At 34.9% G+C, this 22,315-nt stretch overlaps 1 protein-coding gene across 12 annotated transcripts in view; it reads left to right on the forward strand.

Annotated features, from left to right (window-relative positions):
* The window catches only part of Spidr (scaffold protein involved in DNA repair), a 394,388-nt gene that overhangs the window by 265,221 nt on the left and 106,852 nt on the right, over nt 1–22,315 (forward strand). For 8 of the 12 annotated variants that reach the window (XM_048782863.1, XM_048782865.1, XM_048782869.1 and 5 more), the window contains 3 exons: nt 6,124–6,162; nt 10,755–10,950; nt 13,188–13,438. In XM_048782863.1, the coding sequence (XP_048638820.1) occupies nt 6,124–6,162; nt 10,755–10,950; nt 13,188–13,438 (486 nt within the window). The remainder of the gene's footprint in view (nt 1–6,123; nt 6,163–10,754; nt 10,951–13,187; nt 13,439–22,315) is intronic. The other 4 variants (XM_048782864.1, XM_048782866.1, XM_048782874.1 and 1 more) reach the window with 1 other exon arrangement.

Below are 22,315 nucleotides of genomic sequence, written 5' to 3' on the forward strand. Positions count from 1 at the left end.
AATGAGAGGGGTGTTATTGTTTTGTTTCTGTTATTTTAGTTTGACCTTCAGAAAAGCTTATAACATTTAATCTCAATCCATATATGTGATGCAAACATACTTTTTGATTGTCACATAACATGGCAATGAGATACATAGATAATTACAAAGGTCATACCATTAGCATTGGACTGAAGGATAAAAATAAATGGAAAGGTCATGCTATCTAGAAAAATCACATTGGTACTATGTTTATGAATGTTTAAAAGCTAAAACTTTCTCTGTCTGCCAATAATGGAAACTGAGTAAGTGAAATTTTTCTGCAGGAACTCAGTGATGTGGTAGTATGGCATGCTAGCTCATTCCGTTCACTTCGAAATGAGGTTCTTACCCCAGGCAGTCCCCCAGTCTTCTTGTGTTTGTTTCCTTCTTGGAACTTTTCTATACTGTGTCCCCCACTACCCATTTGGTTGCCTCATCTGGGAAGCCTCCTAGCAGCTCCCAGAAAGGCCTGCCCTGGAGCATCACATCTTAGCATTGACACTGCGCACTCAATGGCCATGACACATGTTGTCATAAAAGGAGAGCAAAGTGAATTAAATGGTCCTAGATAATGGGATTTAAATTTTTTCCCTGTCCATGTCTTGGCAAGTCTACTTGATGTAGATGTACTATTGTATGAATTAATTTCCTAGACCATATGGGTATAACAAGTTATATCTGTGACTAAAATTTCAAATTTCATTCATTATTCAGAATCATTCTTTAAACCTCATTCAGGTTCTGTAATTCAGAAATTGTGATCCTTTGTATCTGCTAAGATTAATGCTTACCTTTGTAGTTATTTGGGGGAAATAAAGGAGACTTGTGTTGTATGAGAAGACTGAGCAAAATTTCAAAGATATGTTTACCTTATAGAATAAAGTATTTTTAAATCTGAGTAACAGTACAGAAACAAATGATGTTCTTACAATGGAATATTATTCAGCTATTTTTAAAAATCCTGTCATTTGCAACAACAGTGATAGACCTGGATAAAATAAATCAAGCACAAAAAAAAAAAAAATATATCACTCCTATGTGAAAAAGTTGATCTGGCAGGAGTTAAGAGAATAGGGGTTGCTTACTAAAGACTGTGGAGAAAGGGACAAGGGAGCGGGAAAAAAGTGGATATTGGTCAAAGGACAGTAGGATGACTATTTAACGATGCATTGTATACCTCAAAATAATTACAAGTAGGGATTTTTAATGTACTCAACATAAGAAATGATAAAAGTTTGAGGTGATGGATATGCTAACTATCCTGACTTGATAATTACCCAATGTATACATGACTCAAAACATCACATTATACCTCATAAGTATGAATATTGTATCAATCAAAAAATATTTTTTAAATTTACTTTAAGAAGGTTGCCTTATTTTCTCTTTCCTTAGGGCCATAATTTTGTTATTTTATGTGATTTAAGGTAATGAACTGGATTTCTTTACAAATCATTTCTCCTGTAGTCTAATTTAGTGTGATGAACTTGAGCTGGGAAGAATGATTTAATAAACTCTGATTTAGGCAAAACATAGTTCTAATATTGGTATGTTTATCTGTAAACTGTTAGGTTTTCAATACATAAAGTTAACTAGTGCTTTCTTGTGGTGAGCCGTTCTAATTAGACCGTGGCTGCCATTAGAAGATGGCGCCGGCTTCCACTGTGGCCTGTGATAAACAACTCCTAATATGGAGAATTGGCACGCAATCCCTTACCACCCTATGAGAAAGCTCCACGTGGCAGCTTTGCATTGGGGCTTGAGATGCTTTATTAAGGCTGGGAGGGGCATCCAGGAGGAAGAAGAAGAACTATCAAGGGCCTGAATAAACTGCTGAAAGAAGATTCCTGAGTTGCGTCTTCCTTGCGGGCAAGGGGTCGCAACACTTTCTAAATTGTTAAAATAATATTACTTTATCATATTTTTAGAAACTGAACAAGCTGTATAAAAATATACTTGTTATTAAGACATTTATATAGATAAACTGCAATCTAGTGTAGAACATGTACCTAATTATAATCTTTATATATTTATATGCTCTACAGGTTAGATAAACTGGGCCTACCACATGTTGCATAAATAAGAATTTTATGTTTGCACAGATAACATTGAAAATTTTGCATAAAGTTTAAAATTAAGTTTGCATACCTATTACTGATTCTTGGACAGAAACACTATTGTTAATCAGTGTTTTTTCCTTAATTTAAGTTTAGGAGCTTCAATTGACCAGTGGGGTGATAGGAGGTGGGGGGAGTAGATTGATTAGTATTATAAAATATCTGTTGTATTTTTTTCATCAAACTTTATTTTAAGATAACTGTAGACTTACATGTAGTTGTATAAAATAATACAGAGAGGTTATTTATGTTATTTTTACCCAGTTTCCTTCCAGGACAACATCTTATAAAATGTACTACCCTGTTGCAATCAGGATATCAACAATACAGTCAAGATGCAAAACATCCGTCACCACAAGGATCCTTCCTGTTACCTTTTTTAAAACTATATGAGATTCCCTCCTTTCTCTTCACCTCACCCTGACTGAACATACTAAACCCCTGGCAACCACAAATATGTTCTCTATTTTTTAGGGTTGACTTTTTTCTGGCATGCCCACACATACAATACACTAGGATTGAACACAGGACCTTACTAATACTAAATACACACTCTACCCCAAGCTATATCCCCAGACCCAGGTTTGGGCTTTTTTTTTTTTTTTTTTTTTTTTAAATCTCCACATTTCCCAAGAAATTCATCCCAGTCATTGTGTGTGTCAACAATTAATTCATTCTTTCTCATTGCTGAGTAATATTTTGTGTTGTGGATTTAACAGTTTGTTTCATCAATCAATGGATATATACATTGTTTCCACTTCATAACCACTATGAAAAAAAGTGCTGTTAACATTCATGTTTTCATATGAAAGTAAGTTTTCATTTCTATTTCATCCCCACTACAAAAGCTACATTTTTATGGAAGTCGCATGTTTGGATTTTATTTTTAAACTATCAAACATCTCCAGAATGGTGGTACAGTTTATATTCCCACCAGCAGTGTCTAAACAATCCACTTTCTCTATACATTGCTACCATCTAATTTGGGGACTACATTTTACTTTAGACATTTTAATTGTGTTGTTATACCTCATTATGGGTATTGTTTCATTGGCGTTGGTTTTTGGTGTTGGGGATTAAACCAAAGGGTACTTTACCACTGAGCTGTATCCCCAGTTCATTTTTTTTTTTGAGACAGGACATAAGTTGCTGAGGGTCTTACAAAGTATTGAGATCACAGGTGTGTGAATCTGCCCAGCTTCGTTGTGATTTCTTAAAAAAAATATATTTTTAGTTGCCAATGGATCTTTTATTTTTATTTATTTATTTGTTTGTTTATATGTGGTACTGAGGTGTACTCAGGGCCTCACACATGCTAGGCAAGCACTCCACCACTGAGCCACAATTCCAGCCCTCCCCATTGTGATTTTAATGTTCATTCTCTCTCCTCCCCCACATCCCACCCTCCTGCATCCTTCTCCCTCCCTTTCTCTCCCTCACCCCTCCCTCTCCCTCCTCCTATCCCCCCTTGGTTAAAAGGAGTGCAGGGATTAGACCTTGTGCATGTTAAGCACAAACTTTAAGAAAATACACATCACAATGGACCCTACTGAAACAGAAAATATAATTAGAAACTATTTTGAAAATTTATACTCCAAAAAAATAGAAAATCTCCTTGGTATACCTAAAGAACTTAAAATCAGCATACTACAATGACTCAGCCACATCAATGTTTATAGCAGCTCAATTCACAAGAGCTAAACTATGGAACTAACCTAGATGTCCTTAAACAGGTGAATGGATAAAGAAAATGTGGTATATTTTATTTTGAGAAAGATCTCACTAAGTTGCCCAAGCCTACCTGTAACTTGTGGTATACATAAGAATGAAATTATGGCTATCCAGATAAATGGACAGAGCTGGAAAATATCATGCTAAGTGAAATAAGCCAATCTCAAAAACCAAAGGCTGAATGTTTTCTGATATGTGGATGCTATTTCACAATGGGGGAGGGCAGGGATGGAGGAAAATAGAGGTACTTTGGATTAAGCAGAGGGGAGTAAAGGGAGAGGAGCAGGTATGGGGGTAGGAAGGATAGTAGAATGAATCAGACATTATTACCCTAGGTGTGTGTGTGTATGTATATATATATATATATATATATATATATATATATATTTACAAGACCAGTGTGGTTCTACATCATGTACAACTAGAAGAATGAGAACTTATACTCCATATATGTATGATGTGTCAAAAATGCATTTTATTGTCATGTATAACTAATTAGAACAAATAAAAATAAATAAACAAACTGCGGGGGAGAAGAAAGAAAGAAAATACACATTTGGATTGGCTTTATTCCCAGCCCAAATGTGAATTTTCTTAAAGGCCATTGATACTGAACATCTTTTAATGCCCTAATTTGCTATTTGTAAATCTCTTTAATGAAATGTCTATTCATGCCTATTGCTTGTGTCCTAATTGGATTGTTCATATATTTTGCTCTGCACTTTTCAGAGTTCTTCCCCTCCCCTACCATCAGTGTGGTACTCTACCACTAAACTGCATCCCTAGCCCTTTTATTTATTTATTTTCAGCAGGTTCTCTAAGTTTCCTAAGCTGGCCTCTTAACTTGCAATTCTCATGCCTCAGCCTCCTGAGTAACTGGAAATACAGGTGTTGTTTTGGCACCTTTGTCAAAAATCAGCTGAACATATTTGGAGTTTCATTTTGGGTTCTTTATTTTATTTCATTGATTTATGTATCTATCCTTTCACAAGTACTACATTTATTATTATTATTATTATTATTATTATTATTATTATTATTGCTACATAGTAAGTTTTGAAATGGGTGAAATGGGTAAATTGATTATCTCCATTGTGTTTTAACTATTCCAGTTTCTTTACCTTTTCACATATTCGGAATAAGCTTATGTATATCTGCAAAAAAAATTTTTTTTTTTTTTGGCTGGGGTTGCTCTAAGTCTGTATATATGTTTGGGGAGAATTGGTGTCTTTATGATAATAATTCTTTTAATCTGTAATATGGCATGTCTTTTCATTCATGAAGCTCCTCCTTCACTTACTTTATGTGTGTTTTATAGTTTCAGAATGCAAGTCTTGTTCACTTACACTGAACTATTTGTTATTGTTTTGTTTGTTTGTTTTGGTTTTGGTTCTGAAGGTTGAAACCCAGAGTACCCTACCTCTGAGCTGTATCCCCAGTACCTTATTGTATTTTATTTTGAGACAAGATCCTACTAAGTTGCCCAAGTTTACCTCTAACTTGAGATCCTTCTACCTCAGTTTCCAGAGTCACTGGGGTTATACACATGCAGCCCTAAACCTGGATGTTTTATTATTCTTATTTTAAATGGTATTATATTTTAAATTTTGGAGTCCGTGTGTTCATGGATCATATATAGAAGTACACCTGGTTTATTTATGTTTTGTGTCCTGAAAACTTGCCGAGCTCACTTATTAGTTCTAGGAGTTATTTGCAGATTCCTTGGGTATTTTTTATTATCGTTTTTGTTTTTTTAGTACCAGCTATTAAACCCAGGGGTGCTTGACCACTGAGTTACATCCCCAACACTTTTTATTTTATTTTTTTTTAGAGACAGGGTCTTGTTACATTGTTTAGGGCCTCACTTAATTGCTGAGGCTGGCTTTGAACTTGCAATCATACTTGTCTTAACCTCCTCAGCCACTGGAATTACAGGCACATTCAGCTTCCTTGTTTTGTTTTGTTTTTTAATATTTATTTTTTAAGTTATAGGTGCACACAATATCTTTATTTTATATTTATGTGATGCTGAGGATCAAACCCAGTGCCTCATTCATGGTAGGCCAGCCCTCTACCTCTGAGCCACAACCCCAGCCCTTTCCTTGGTATTTTTTACTTAAGCAATTATGTCATTTTATTTCCTCTTTTCTGATTTGTATGTCTTTTCTTTCCTTTTTGTACTTGCTAGAACTATACTATGTAAAATTACTGAGTAAAAGTGGAGAGAGAAAATCTTGCCTTTTTACCATTTTAGGTGGAAAGAATTTCTTTCATTGTTAGCTGTGGAATTTTTGTAAGTATTCTTTATTAAGTTGAAAAAGTGTATTTTTATATTTCTAGTCTTCTGAGCTTTTTAATCTAAATGGGTATTGAACTTTGTCAAAAGGTTTTTCTTCTTCAGTTGAAATAATTATATGGTTTTTCTTTTTTAGCCTTAGACCTACAAAAGTGACTTTTCAAATATCAAATAATTCTTGAATTCCTGGATCTGAACTGGTATTTCTACTTGGTCATATTTTATAATGCCTCACATATAATATATTATTTTTACATATTACTGAATTCTATTTGCTAATATTTTGTTAAATATTTGTTTATCTATATTCTTGGGATATGTTCTGCGTGTTTGTTTATTTGGGCTTTTTTTGTACTGTCCAAAGTCTTATTATCAGAGTAATACTGGCATTATAAAATAAATTTGGAAGTGTTTTCCTCCTCTTCTACTTTCTTGAAGAGAATGTGCATTGGTGTTAATTCTTCTTTTCACATATGGTGTAATTCTCCAGTGAAAGTATCTGAACCTGGAGATAACTCTTTTGGGAGTTTTAAAATTACAAATTCATTTTCCTTAAGAGTTATAAGATACAGGGCTGGGGTTGTGGCTCAGTGGCAGAGCTCTCGCCTAGTATGTGTGAGGTACTGAGTTCGATCCTCAGTACCACAATAAATAAAATAAAAATATTGTGTCTGTCTATAGCTAAAAAAAAATTTTAAGCAGTGTTTGTCAATTTTTAAAGATGTGTTTGTCAATTTTTCATGTCTTTAACAAAATATGTGAAATAATGAATTTATAAAGAGAAAGGGTTTCTTTTGGCTCACAGATTTGGAGATTCTGGTCAATGGTAAATTGGCTCCATTCTTTTGGACTTGTAGCTTAGGCAGTACAAACCACTTACATTAGAATGAGCTGCAGAGTGAAAAGAGCAAGGTGGAACCAGGGTCTCACAGTCCCCTTCAAGAGGACACTCCAGGTACCCAAACACCTCCTGCTTGTCTCTACCTCTTAAAGTCCCATCATTTCACAGTTGCACCATGGTGAGGCCAAGCCTTAACATATCATCCTTGGGAGGACATCCACCATCCAAAATATAGCACGTGGCTATTCAAATAATCTCTTTTCTATTATATAAGTTGTGGTAGTTTGTTCTTTTTAAGGAATTATCCTGTTTTATCTACATTTTTAGATAAAAAAAAATGAGAGTTGTTCATAATAATCCATTACTAACCTTGTGATGTCTGTAAGGTCTGTACTGATCTTTCATTCTTGATATTGGTAATTTGTATCTTTTTTCCTTTGTCAGTCAATTCATTGATCACTTTAAAGAACCAACTCTTTATTACATTTTTTTCCTCTGCTGTGTTCTTGTTTTGAATGTCATTAATTTTTTTTGCTCTTTATTGTTTATTTCCTTTCACCTGCTCTGGGTTTACTTTGTTCTAGTTTTTTCTGTGTTTTTTATTTAAGAGCGTATTTGACTTGGTTCTTCCTCTTTTCTAATGTAAGTTTTAAGTGATATAAAATTCCCTATTGTTATCACTTTAACTATTTTTCACAGATTTTAATACATTAATTTTTCATTCTCATTCAATTCAACGTGTTTTTTTTTTAAATTTTCATTGTACTTCCTTTTGACCCATTAATTACTTAGAAGTGTGTTGTCTCATTTCCAGTGTTTGAAAAATTTCGTATTACCTTCTGCTATTGATTTCTAGTTTGATTCCACTGTGATAAGAGAAAATATTGTATATGATCTTAATTCTTTTAGGTCTGCCTGTTGATTAATGGTTTGTTGTGTGGTCTTTATCCTTGCCTATATTTTCTTTAGTTGTTCTATCAGATGTTGACAGAGAGATGTTAAAATCTTCAACTCTAATTATGGATTTGGTGATTTTTACTTTCAGTTTTATAGTTTTTGCCTCATGTATTTTGAATCTATGTTGTTGGGTAAATACACATGTAGGATTACTAAATGTTCTTGGTGGATTGACCTTTTTATCATTAGGTAATACCTCTCTGTGTAATAAGGCATTTTCTTTGCTCTGAAGCCTACATCATCTAATATTTGTGTTGCCTCCTCATCTTTTGATTATATATCATTTCCCATTCTTTTACTTTCATCCTCTCTATTTTTAAAGTAAGTTGCTTATAAATAGCATATAGATGAATTGCTTTTTTTTTTGTATTGAGGATTGAATCCAGGGAGAGCTTTATCACTGAGCTACATCTCCATATCCTCAGTCCTTTTTATTTTTTGTTTTGAGATAAGGTCTTTCTAAGTTGCTGCTTCTGATCTTAAACTTATGATTCTCCTATCTTAGCTGGGATTCCAGGAATATGCCACCATGCCACACGTACTTATAATTTTTAAAGTTATTTTAATGATTGCTTTGGGAATTACATTATATATACATAATTAGTCACAGTCTACTGCATCAACATTTTGCCAGTTTGAGTGAGATATGAAAATGTGACCTCCCTTTGTATTTATTCTTTTTATAAAATGACTGTCTTTAATATTTCCTCTGCATACCTTTAGAGCCACATTAGACAGTATAATAAGTTTTGTTGGAATCATAATTTAGAAAATTTTAAAGTAGGAAAACCTATTGTATTTATCTATATTATCTTACCCTTATTGTCCCATTTTTATTTCTACCTCCCCACAGTTCCTGAAGCTATGTTGTTTGTTGGTTTTGTTTCGTTTTTTTTTTTCCAGTCAGTTTTCCCTTTTATTCATATTGTATAATTTCTTTTATTTTATGTAAATATTCACTGATTCTTTTCTCTGTTCCGTCCACTCTACTGTTGAAGCTATCCTTTGGATTTTAAATTTTTATCATCTTATTTTTTAGTTCTGAAACTTGTTTTTAACAAGTATTCTATTTGTTTCTATTTCTTTGCTGGGACTTTATCTTTTCATTTGTCTCAAGTGCATTTTTAATTAACTCATTGAAAATTTTTATAATGGCTGCTTTAGAACGTTTTTAGATACTTCTAACGTGTGTCATCTCAGCAATAGCATCTATTTATTAGCTTTTTCATTCAAGTAGAGGTTTTTCTTGGTTCTTAGTATGGCAAGTGATTTTTAGATGGAAACCTGGATATTTAAGGTATTGTGTTATGAGATTCTGGATCTTACTTATCCTTTTTGGATAGCTTTATCTTCCACTTCTTTGGTAGCAAAAGATAGGGGAAGATTGTTACTATCACTTGACACCTGAGACAAAGAGACTCATTTCTGCTAAGCAGGGGTATGAATTCCAGCTTCTAGGCCTCTCCTAACACTACTCTGTCTGGTTGCTATCCCTCAGGTGGCTTCCACTGATAACACTGTGAGCATGGGAAGATAGAGGGTAGTTTTAGTATCACCGGACAGTGGTGACAGTCCTGACTTTTCTTTAGACACCCTCTGGCACCATCCCAGAGGTTATTACTGTGGAAGTGAGGTCCAGCAAGTATCTCTTCACACCATCCTGACCTAGCTTTTGGAAACCCCTCATTATAACCCAGTAAGTATGGAAATTCAGGCTCCACACTTGGCCTTTGCTCGCCTGCATAGAGACAGGTCATCGTTTTTCTTTGGTGTTTGACTAGAGTGGAAAAATTGTCATAAAAGAGTTTTCTGTCTTGCTAAGCTAGGCCTTTCCTTTAACTCTTAATTAGAGAAAGCAGTCTTTTGTTGGTGCTCTTTTTCCCTCCATTGCTGTTTCCAGGTTGCAAGCTTCTTCAATATCAAGTCTGAGATATAAGAGAGACACCAAAGAAATTTCAGGGACTTCCTGCTGTGTAGTTTCTCAGGTCCTGAGGTCTCTAGGGTCTAGGCTTTCAGTATCTTCTTATGTTTACTTTATATACAATGTCAGGCAGAGCAGGAAAAAGTATGTCTACTCCTTCCTTTCGGAATCCAGAGTCCTCAAGTTTTCTTATTAACAGTTCTTCCCCCTTTGAGGAATGGGCATTACATTGAAATGTTTCATTGCTTCAGAGGACAGAGAGGAAACAGAAGAATTTTCTCTGGAGTATTCCCACACACCTTTTCTACTTCAGTGTAGGCAATTTCAGTGACTGTGGTCAGTTTGATAGAAAAAGTAGAAGTAGTAGAAGTTCCTTCAGCATTTAATGTCATGTTCTTTGAGATAGGAGCTTTTGAAATGTCTGAAGGCTTTATCTGTAAATAACAATTCACTGGGCAGTTTTTGAGCTTATTTTTATATAGTCTTTGCTCATTCTGTTTTTCCCTAAGAATCTTGAGGCCTGTCCTGAGGAAGCTCAAGCCTAAGACTTAAATGGTCTTTATCCATTCTTGACACTGGGCATTCACTGTGAATGTAAAGCCAGATCCATTGACAGTTTCCCTCAAGCAATAGAGACAACACTCACTCTGCTGGCTAGTCTAGTCCTAGCTCTCTGTTTTTAGAGATGATGATTACTTCATCTCTGGCCTGGTTGTAGCTGTCCATCATTAGGGACAGCTGTCATTTCATGGACTGGCCTGGTTTTAGTTATCAATAACTGGTGTATCATTGCTCTTTGCATTTCTGATTTAGCAAAATATAAGAATTCAACATTGCAAATAAACTGTGAAATTTCTTTTTCTTCTCTAGGCAAAAACTTATCATCCCAAATGGAAGTTGCCCTGTTATTCTGAATACTTATTTCTGTCAGAAAGTTGTTGCCAAAGAAGATGCAGAAACAACTCACAAACTATACTGTCATGACATACTCCTTCCAAGAAGAAACATCACTTTGGCCCAGATGTTTAAAATTAAGGATCTATCCAATAATTCACCTGAAAGTCAGGTAAACTCTCATTGGCCCAGAAGTTTTGTGCTTGTAATCACATTGGTCGCTAGATTTTAATGGACCTAGGATGTTCACTTTTTAACCCCCCCCCCATAGATAAAGTTAGAATATCTTATTGTTGTGCTTAAAGATAGTATCATTCAGGTCAGCATTTGGTTGTGGTTTTCTTACAGTTTTTTATCTTTCTAGTTATGTATTTTTTAATCTTTATTCTAATGTATTAAAATGTATGAAAGTATTTTCTCTGTTCATATCTTGTAACTTAAAATGTTGTTTAAGCCCTTATTTATTTATTTAAAAAATTTTTTTTCATAAGAGCCATATCCCTTGAGTCCCTTGAGATAGAAAGAGCTGTATAAGCCTGAGATTACATGCTAAAGGTTGATTTTTGGAATTTTTTTGGCCCTGAGCCCTAGTCATCTGCCAAGATGAATTTAGAGAACCACTAAAATTCACTGAATGTGAGCATGATGTGTGCCCCAGGGACATGCTCAGCTCTGAGAGTCAGTGTTGCTGCCAGTGCTCTGGCTTCAAACTCAGTGGGTTACGGGAATCACCACAGAACAGAATGCTGAGACTGATAGGGTAAATAAGAAAGAAAAGTAGACAAACTCTTGCCCTGTTTTTTATCATATAATCAAGCAAAAAATCTCCCATTGACTGTTAAAACAAGTATCTGAAGGGGTTTATGTGAAAAGGAGAGCACTTTTATCAATTTAATTATAACATTTTAAATATGGCTTAAATGGGGTTGGGGTGTAGCTCAGTGGTAGGGCACTTAGCTAGCTAGCATGCATAAGGCCCTGGGTTCTATCCCCAGTGCTACATAAAAAAAATAATAATAATGAAAAATAAGAAGAAGAATGATCATACACATATATAAATATAAAACAAATATATTATACATGTATTTACTTTATAAATATATATTATAAATATATAATGTGTAAATAATATATTAAAAATAAACATTAAGTAGATGTACTCATTAAAAACATGGTTCAAAGTACATTTTGGGGGGGGCTGGGATTGTGGCTTAGTGGTTGAGTGCTTGCTTCGCATGCATGAGGCACTGGGTTCGATCCTCAGCATCACATAAAAATAAAATAAAGATACAAAAAAAAGTACATTTTTTGTACTTCCATTTTTTTATTAGTTCTTTTTAGTTATATTTAACATTAGGATTCATTTTGACATAATTATAAAAGCATGGAATATAATTTCCTTTAATTCAGTCCCTAGTAATTCCCCTGTCCCTTCCCTCCTCCCTTCCCCGTTCCCTTCCCTGTATTCATCTGATCTTTCTGCTAGTTACTTATATGCTTTTTTAATTAGTGCCTTGTGGATATACATAAAGATGAGATTCACTGTGGTATATTCATATGTGTATATAGGAAAGTTAGATCAGATTTATTCCACTATTCTTCCCTTATCCTGTCCCTCCTTCCTCTCCCTTAATTCCCTTCCTTTACCCCATTGATCTTTCTTCTATTTTTATGGAATTCTCCCCACCTTTTCTTATCTTTTTTTTTCCTTCTTCCATAGATCAGAGAAATCATTCAATCTTTAACTTTCTGGGTCCAGCTTATTTCTCTTAGCATGATATTCTTATAACAGTGTCAATGAGGCTGCCATGTAGCATATTGGTTAAGAACATGGACTCTGGAATCACATGTCCTGGTTCAAATCTTCCCCCAACCACTTTGTGCTAGGTGACCTTGGGTAGTCTCAATTTTCCTTATAAAATGGTCATAAATGCTGTTGTCTCCCACACTGGATCATTGTGAGGATAAGGATATTAATATGAAAAGGACAGATTATATAGAGTTGTTTGGAGGACACGTGAGCATGCAAAATGCTTCACCTTAATAAGCACTTAATAAAATGGTTAATTTTCATCAAACCTCAGTCATTCTTTTATTTTGTATTTTAGTTTTTCAAGTTGAATTCGCTACTTCTGAAAAGACAATTTTTTTAAATTACCCTGAGGTGTTCGATAGCAGAACTATTCGTGCTGTGATCACATTGGTATGGAACACTCAACCGCCCACACTGCTCTTGCCCACCTTCCCCTCCTCAGCAGGATATGGAGGCACATACCACATGTTTCTTTCTTTTATCTTTATCATTCCTTCACTGTACTGCAGATCTATTGGGAGATTGCTTAACAGTGCCATTTGGAGGGAAGAATGGTGTTATAAACTGAAATAGCTTTCTTTGCATGTCTTGGCCAGGTTGTATATAGTGACCTGGCCACCACAGGCACAGAATGGACCAACAGGCACGAAAAGGCAAAGCAGCACTTCACAGCTGAATCCCCCCTTAGGGATTCTCTCCTGGATGTGGTGGAAAGCCAAGGAGCTGCCCCATGGTCAGGAGTGGGGGTCCAAGTAGTGGTGCAGCGAGTTTACTCACTACCTGGCAGAGATGGCACCGGAAGCCAGCAGGATACTAGCTCAGGGCATGCTGATCTACCTGGGCCCCGGTGAGTAATTGCATGGCAAAGTTCGAGCATGGGTGGGGAGAGTCAACTAGACAAAGGGTTCAAGAAAAGGGGACTCTGCCTCTAGCACTTTCTAGGCTGTATGGATTATTGTTATGTATATTTTTCTTGTATCAAAATTTGGGACAAATGATATGATGAAGGATTTTATCTGCTTATTTATTTATATAAAAAATCTAAAAATTGAAGTTGTTACCTTAAGTTTTACTTTAATGGCTCATATTATTGAAAGTAATATAAAAAGTAAGATATATTGTTATTATTCTAGAAAAGCCAAGACATACGACCACCATACCTAAAAAGACCATTTAACTACATTGTTTTATAAGTCTTGAAAACCTGAGTAAATATAGCAATTAAAAAATCTGTGGCTTTCAGAGGTTGCCGTTTCAAACATTGAACACCAGCGATGCCTAATAGAACTTCTGCTATGATGTAAGTGTTATATATTACACTGGGTTTGCAGGAGCCTCTGACCACATGTAGTTAATTGTGCACATGAAATGTGGCTACTGCTAGAGATGTAGAGTGCACTCCCTAACCACCAAACTAAACAATCTGTTTTCATATTTCTTCTGTAAAACAGTTCTTGATGGTCCTGATATTATCCAAGGTCATTTGGTTCAATTTCTTCTTAGCCTCATCTTTCTACTGCTAATTTTAATTAAATACTGAACGTTTATGTTCTTTGCCAGTCTTCCTGTTCCCATTCTGACTTACTGCAAAGGGTAGAATATTATAAGGGCCCATGAATTACATAGCTAGTGCTTATTGTTCTTTACCATATACACAGAGATATATAGAAATTGGAACTTGACTAAAGGGAAGCTAAGAGAATCTATCTTAACCTTCTCTGTTTTTAAAAGAGTTTTATTAACTCCCGTTTGTATACAGTATGTCAAAATGCATTATGCTATCGTGTATAACTAATCAGAACAAATTTTTAAAAATAAAGTTTAAGATATAATATGTCCAAAACTAAATAAAATAAAACCTATATCAGTTACTAAAAATTAAAAAAGAGCTCTATTGATAAAGCTCACATCCCATAAATATGATCTATTGAAAGTGTACAACTTAATGATTTTTAATTATATTTATTGAATTATTCAATCATAATTATAATATGGGAACAGTTTTGTGATATGCCCCCAACAAAAGAAACCCCATACCAGTTTACTGCCAAGCCCCTATTCTTCTCAATTCCTGACAACCACTGATCTAATATATTATATTTCTACAAATTTGCCTATTCTGGGCATTTCATTTAAGTAGAATCATATAGTTTGTATTCTTTGGTGACTGATTCTTTTATTTAGCATGTTTTCAAGGTTTATTCCTATTGTAAAATATATAAGTGCATCATTTTTGGCCTAATAATAACATATTTTAGGAATATACCATACTCTATTAGTTGATGCACATATGGGTTGTTTCCACTTTTTGACTAATATGAATAGTGCTATTGTAAACATTTGTACAAGTTTTTTGTTTAGACATATGTTTTCAGTTCTGTTGGGTGTATAATTAAGAGTAAAATTGCTGGGCCATATGATAACTCATCGTTTAAACCTTTGAAAAACTATTTTCCAAAATGGCTGCACCATTTTACATTCCTGCTAGCAAGGTATGGAGTGTTCCAGTTTCTTCATGTCTGCTATAAAATTTATAGCCATCCAATGGGTTTGAACTGGTATGTCTAGTGGTTTTGATTTGTATTTCCCATAGTGGTTTTTATTAGTGATGTTAGGCATTTTTTCTTGTGTTTATTGGCTATTTGTATATTTTCTTTAAAGGAAAGTCTTTCAAGTCCTTTGCCTGTTTTTTTTTTTTTTTAATTTGGTTATTTTTATTACTGAGTTGAGTCCTTTATATATACTGGATACATGTTTCTTATCAAATAGAATTTGTAAATATTTTTCCTACAATGTATTTTTTCACTTTTTTTTTTTTTTTTGAGAGAGAGAATTTTAATATTTATTTTTTTAGTTTTCGGCGGACACAACATCTTTGTTTGTATATGGTGCTGAGGATCGAACCCGGGCAGCGAGCATGCCAGGCGAGCGCGCTACCACTTGAGCCACATCCCCAGCCCTATTTTTTTCACTTTTTGATAGCGTCCTTTGAAACACAAAGGAGGTTTATAATGTTCACAACATCCAACATCTTTTTTTTATTATTGTTATTGCTGCTTATGCTTTTGGTATTAAATCTAAAAAACTATTGCCTAATCCAAGGTAACAAAAAATTCTGTGTTTTCTTCTGAGAGTTTTATAGTCTGTGCCCTTACATTTAGGTCTACATTTGGAGTTAATTTGTGTTTATGGTCCTGCATTATGTGTTGGACCCTCCCAATAGGTAAGGATTATATATATATTTTTTTAACTCTTTTAATTTGTTCTAATTAGTTATACATGACAGTTGAATACATTTTGACACATTGTACACAAATGGAGCACAACTTATCATTCCTCTGGCTATACATGGCGGGGAGTCACAGCAGTAGTATAATCATACATTCTATAGGGTAATAATGTCTGTCTAATTCTACTGTCCTTCCCACCCCCACAGTCGCTCCCCTCCCCTCACTCACTCTGCAATATCCAAAGTTTTTTCATTCTTCCCTACCCCCGCCTCCACCCCCAAATATGGATCAGCATATGCATATCAGAGAAAGCATTCAGCCTTTGGTTTTGGGGGGATTAGCTTATTTCACTTACATGATATTCTCCAGTTCTATCCATTTACCTGCAAATGCCATAATTTCATTTTTCTTTAAGGCTGAGTGATATACGATTGTGTATATGTACCACATTTTCTTTATCCATTCCACTGCTGAAGGGCATCTAGGTTGGTTCCATAGTTCAGCTATTGTGAATTGTGTTGCTATAAACATTGATATGGCTATGTCCCTGTGGTATGCTTTTTTTAAGTCCTTTGGGTATAAACTGAGGAGTGGAATAGCTGGGTCAAATGGTGGTTCCATTCCAGGTTTTCCAAGTAATCTCCATACTGCTTTTCAGATTGGCTACACCAATTTGCAGTCCCAGCAGCAGTGTATGAGTGTGCCTTTTTCCCCACATCCTGGTCAACACTATTGTTGTTTATATTCTCAATAGCTGCCATTCTGACTGGAGTGAATTGAAATCTTAGAGTCGTTTGGATTTGCATTTCTCTAATTGCTAGAGATGATGAACATTTTTTATATGTTTGTTAATCAATTGTATTATTCTTTCTTCTTTTTCTTTCTTCTTCCTCCTCCTCCTCCTCCTCCTTTTTTTTTTTTTTTTTTTTTTTTGGTGTTAAATTTTTGAGTTTTTTATATATCCTGGAGATTAGTGCATGTGGTAAAGATTTTCTCCCATTCTGTAGGCTCTCTCCTCATGTTATTGATTGTTTCCTTTGCTGAGAAGAAGCTTTTTAGTTTGAATCCATCCCGTTTATTGATTCTTAATTTTACTTCTTGCACTTTAGGAATCTTGTTGAGGAAGTCAAGTCTAAGCTGACATGATGAAGATTTCGGCCTGCTTTTTCTTCTATTAGTCACAGGTTTTCTGTTCTAGTGCCTAAGTCTTTGATTCACTTTGAGTTTATTTTTATGCAGGATTTTGATAGAGGTTTAATGTCATGTTGCTACATGTAGATTTCCAGTTTTCCCAGCACCACTTGTTGAAGAGTCTATCTTTTCTCCAGTGTATCTTTTGGAATCTTTTAGATAACCATATTTATGTGGGTTTGTCTCTGTCTCTTCTGTTTTGTACCATTGGTCTACATGTCTGTTTTGGTGCCAATACCATGCCGTTTTTGTTACTATTGCTTATAGTTTAAGCTCTGGTATTGTGATGCCTCCTGTTTCATTCTTCTTGCTAAGGATTGCTTTGGCTATTCTGGGTCTCTTATTTTTCCAAATGAATTTCATGATTGATTTTTCTAGTTCGATGAAGAATGTCCTTGATATTTTAATAGGAATTACATTAAATCTGTATAACACTTTTGGTAATATGTCCATTTTGACAATGTTAATTCTGCCTAACCTAGAGCATGGGAGATCTTTTCATCTTCTAAGGTCATCTTCAATTTCTTTCTTTACTGTTCTGTAGTTTTCATTGTAGAGGTCTTTCTCCTCTTTTGTTAGATTGTTTCCCAAAGTTTGTTTTTTGTTTTTGTTGTTGTTGTTGTTGTTGTTATGTGTTTTGTTTGTTTGAGGCTATTGTGATGGGGTAGTTTTTCTAATTTCTCTTGCAGTAGATTCATCACTGATATATAGAAATGCGTGAGATTTATGGGTACTGATTTTATATCCTGCTACTTTACTGAATTGATTTATTAGTTCTAGAAGTTTGGGGGTGGAATTTTTTGGATCTTCTAAATATAAAATCGTGTCATTAGCATATAGTGATAGTTTGAGTTCTTCTTTTCCGATTTGAATCCTTTTAATTTCTTTTATCTGATTTTGCTCTGGCTAGAGTTTTTAGGACTATGTTGAATAGAAGTGATGAAAGAGGCCATCCCTGTCTTGTTCCAGTTTTTAGAGGAAATTCTTTCAATTTTTCTCCTTTTAGAATAATGTGGCCTTGAGAGCATATCTATTTAGCATAGAGAGCTTTTACAATATTAAGGTACGTTCCTACTATCCCTGGTTTTTCTAGTGTTTTGAACATGAAGGGGTGCTGTATTTTGTCAAATGCACCTATTAAGATAATCATGATTCTTGTCTTTAAGTCTATTGATGTGATGTATTATGTTTATTAATTTCCCTAAGTTGAACCAACCTTGCAACCCTGAGAGGAACCCCACTTGATTGTGGTGCATTATCTTTTTAATGTTTTTTGTATGTGATTTGCCAGAATTTTATTGAGAATTTTTGTGTCTATGTTCATCACAGATGTTGGTCTGAAGTTTTCTTTCCTTGATGTGTCTTTGTCTGGCTTTGGTATCAGGGTGATACTAGCCTCATAGAAAGAGTTTGGAAGGGTTCCCTCCTTTTCTATTTCATAGAATAATTTGAGAAGTATTGGTGTTAATTCTTCTCTGAAAGTTTTGTAGAACTTGAATGAGAATCTGTGTGGTCCTGGGCTTTTCTTGGTTGGTAGGCTTTTGATGACATCTTCTATTTTATTGCTTGAAAGTGATCTGTTTAAATTGTATATGTCCACATGATTCAATCTAGGTAGATCATTTGTGTCTAGAATTTGTTGATGTGTTTGAGATTTTCTATTTTATTTGAGTATAAATTTTCAAAAATAGTTTTATCTTCTGTATTTCAGTAGTATCAATTGTGATGTTTCCTTGTTCATCATGAATTTTAGTAATTTGCATTCTCTGTCTTCTTCACTAAGGGTTTATCAATTTCATTTATTTTTTTCAAGGAATCAACTTTAGGTTTTGTCAACTTTTTGAATTCTTTCTTTTGTTTCAATTTCATTGGTTTCGGCTCTGATTTTAATTATATCCTGTCTTCTGCTGTTCTTGGTGTTGATTTGTTCTTTTTCCCGGGCTTAGAGATGTAGTGTTAGGTCATTTATTTGTTGACTGTTTATTCTTTTAATGTATGAGCTCAGTGCAATGAACTTTCCTCTTAGCACTGCCTTCATAGTGTCCCACAGATTTTCATATGTTGTATTGGTGTTTTCATTAACCTCTAAGTATTTTTTTATTTCCTCCCTGATTTTTTTCTACTATCCATTTGTAATTCAATAGCATGCTATTTAGTCTGCAGGTATATGAGTAACTTATATTTTTTATTATATTGTTGATTTCTATTTTCATTCCATTATGATCTTATAGAATACAGGATACTATTTCTATTTTTTTGTATTTTCTGAGAGTTGCTTTGTGGCATAACAGATGGTCTATTTTTTAGAACGATCCATGTGTTGCTGAGAAGAAAGTGCATTCCTTCAAAGATTCATGAAATACTCAATATATGGCTGTTCAGTCTAAATCATTAATTGTGTTATTTAGTTCCACAGTTTCTTTGTTTAGTTTTTGTTTGGAAGATCTATCCAGTGGTGAGAGAGATATATTAAAGTCACCCAGTATTGTTGTGTTATGGTCTATTTGATTCTTAAAATTGATAGTGGTTTGTTTGATGTATGTAGATTCTCCATTGTTTGGACAGTGTTTTGGGGCACATAGATTTACAACTTGTTACATGTTGTTGATGTAGGATCCCATAACCAATATGAGTGAAATGTCCTTCTTTATTTTTTCTGACTAACTTTTTTCAAGTCCTCTTTGTGTGATATGAGGATGGAAACCCCTGCTTGTTTACAATCTATGTGAGTGATATGTTTTTTTCCCAACCTTTCATCCTCAGTCTGTGGATATCTTTCCTAGGAGGTGAGTCTCTTGAAGATAGCATATTGATGGGTCTTTTTTTTCAATTCCAATCTGCCAATTTATGTCTTTAGATTAATACTTTAGGCCATTAACATTCACAGTTAGGGGCTGAGGATGTGGCTCAAGCGGTAGCGCACTTGCCGGGCATGCGTGCAGCCCGGGTTCGATCCTCAGCACCACATACAAAAACAAAGATGTTGTGTCCGCCGAAAACTAAAAAATAAATATTAAAAATTCTCTCTCTCTCTCTCTCTCTCTCTCTCTCTCTCTCTCTCTCTCTCCTTTAAAAAAAAAAACATTTGCAGTTATTATTAAGATATGATGATTTGTATTCCGGGTCATTTTGGTTTATTTTTGGTTTTTAACTAGAATTAATTTCTCCTTTGATTGGTCTTTCCTTGGTGTAATTCTTTCCTTTGCTGCTTTTCATTTATTATTTCCTTTTTTTTTTCATTTCTTCCTCATGAAATATATTGCTGAGAATGTTCTAGAGTGCAGACTTTCTAGTTGTGAATTCTTTTATCTTTTGTTTATCATGGAAGGTTTTTATTTCATCTTTAAATATGAAGTTTAATTTTGATGTACATAAAATTCTCAGTTGGCATCCATTTTCTTTCATAGCTTGATATATGTTATTCCAGGACCTTCTGCCGTTGAGGATCTAGGTTGAAAAATCAGTTTGGGGAAATTTTCTGATATTATGTCATTGAAAAGGTTGTGCATTCCTTCATCTATTCTGATAAATCTTAAATTTGGTCTTTTTATGTTGTCCCATATTTATTGGAAGTTCTATTGAAAGATGTTTTGTCTTCTTTGTGCGGTTGACTTTATTTTCAAGAGTATATATTTTGTTTTCATTGCCTGAGATTCTGTCTTCTAGGTGGTCTAGTCTGTTGGTGATATTTTCCATTGAATTTTTTATTTGGTTTATTGTTTCCTTCATTTGAAGATTTCTGATGATTCCTTTTTATAATCTCTGCCTCTTTATTGAAGTGACCCTTCACTTCCTGTATGTTCTCTCCAATACCATCCTTTATTTTGAAGATCAGTCTAAATATGTACCTTCTAAAACACATTCTCTGACATTTCTTCTACTCTGTTGTCTGTGGATTCTGTTGTTGGAACATCTTGGTTTATTTGAGGTAGTTTGTTCCTTTGTTTTTTCATGTTGTTTGTGTGTCTTCCCATCTAGCAGTGTGGATCTGAGGCAGTAAAATTTCTTCCCTGTAGTCTTATAGTGTCCCTGAATGCTTCCAGTGCCTCACCTTTAAGGGGGAGACAATATTAACAGCACCCAATGCAAACAATATACAACCTTAATCCAAATAGCTACTATTAAGACATCTACAGTTTTGTTGCAATAAACAAAAATGATGTGTTCAATTATTGCCTACAGTATAAATAGTAAGTTTTCTAAAAGGATTTACCGTTTCAAATGATGAACGATAAGGGAACAGAAGTAATGTAAGATGTGATTTTTATGAGGAAGAAGGAGAAAAGATACAGGTAAGATGTATAGTAAAAGTGAGGGAGGAATTAATAAAGGTTGGCTGTTAGTATTAGAGAAGTGAGAGAATTCATAGAGATGGGTGAGAAAAAAATATAGATTTTTTTTAAAACTGTAAAAATATAAGAATACACAACAAAACTATTATACTATTCAGACATCCCATTCCTCAATAAATTGATGCATGAAAAATATTTGGAGTCAAAGATGCTGGAGATGTGAGAGAGAAAGGAGTGAAAAAAAAAAAAAGAAAAGTCTCAATGGGAAATTGAATGAATGTTTCCGTTGGCTTTCAAAATTTTTCTCAGCTTCCCTTCTCTGCAGATAGGTGGGGCTATCTGAAGTTTGATGGTAGCTCCAGTCTGGTGGGTGCTGGACCAGTGGTTGAGCAAACTAATAGCAAGATGCTGTCACACCCTCTTCAAATCTTCCCACCTGTTGTAGACCTCTCCTTCTTCCCCATGCACTTCAGGACTCACTAAGCTGGAGAGAGCCAGTTTTCTCCAGTTTCTCCAATTTGTGCTCTTACCAGGAGAACTGCCCCTAGTCTCTGACTTTCCACAGACTTGCCAGACCCAGACTGTCCCACACAAACCCAGCTTCAATCTGACAGACCTGGACTTCAGCTTCCCCAGGCTCTATCTTGCTGCAATCCCAAAATGTCAATGCCATTTCAACTTGCAGAAAGACCACTAGGAATGTGCTCACACAAAGGAGAGACCCTGCAAAGGGGCAGCCAGATGGTGGCCACTAGCATACCCAGTAGAAAGACCTCAGGTGTAATCAGACCTGCAGGTACCCCAACAGTATATCTCCAGGCCCTGGCCAGTGTCCCCAGACTGAGGTGGTCACACCTTCGAGATGGTGGTAGTGACAGCAGCAAACCTACAGGCCCTGGTCACTGTTCCAAGATGGCAGCAGCCCTGCATATCCAAACCTGCGAGTACAATGGACTTCCAAGCAGCAGAGGGCAGCGGGCGATGCGCTGAAATTCTGCAGGCTAATGGCAG

Source organism: Marmota marmota, unplaced genomic scaffold (genome assembly GCF_001458135.2).
Source record: "Marmota marmota marmota unplaced genomic scaffold, marMar, whole genome shotgun sequence".
In the NCBI taxonomy this organism is placed as follows: Eukaryota; Metazoa; Chordata; class Mammalia; order Rodentia; family Sciuridae; genus Marmota; species Marmota marmota.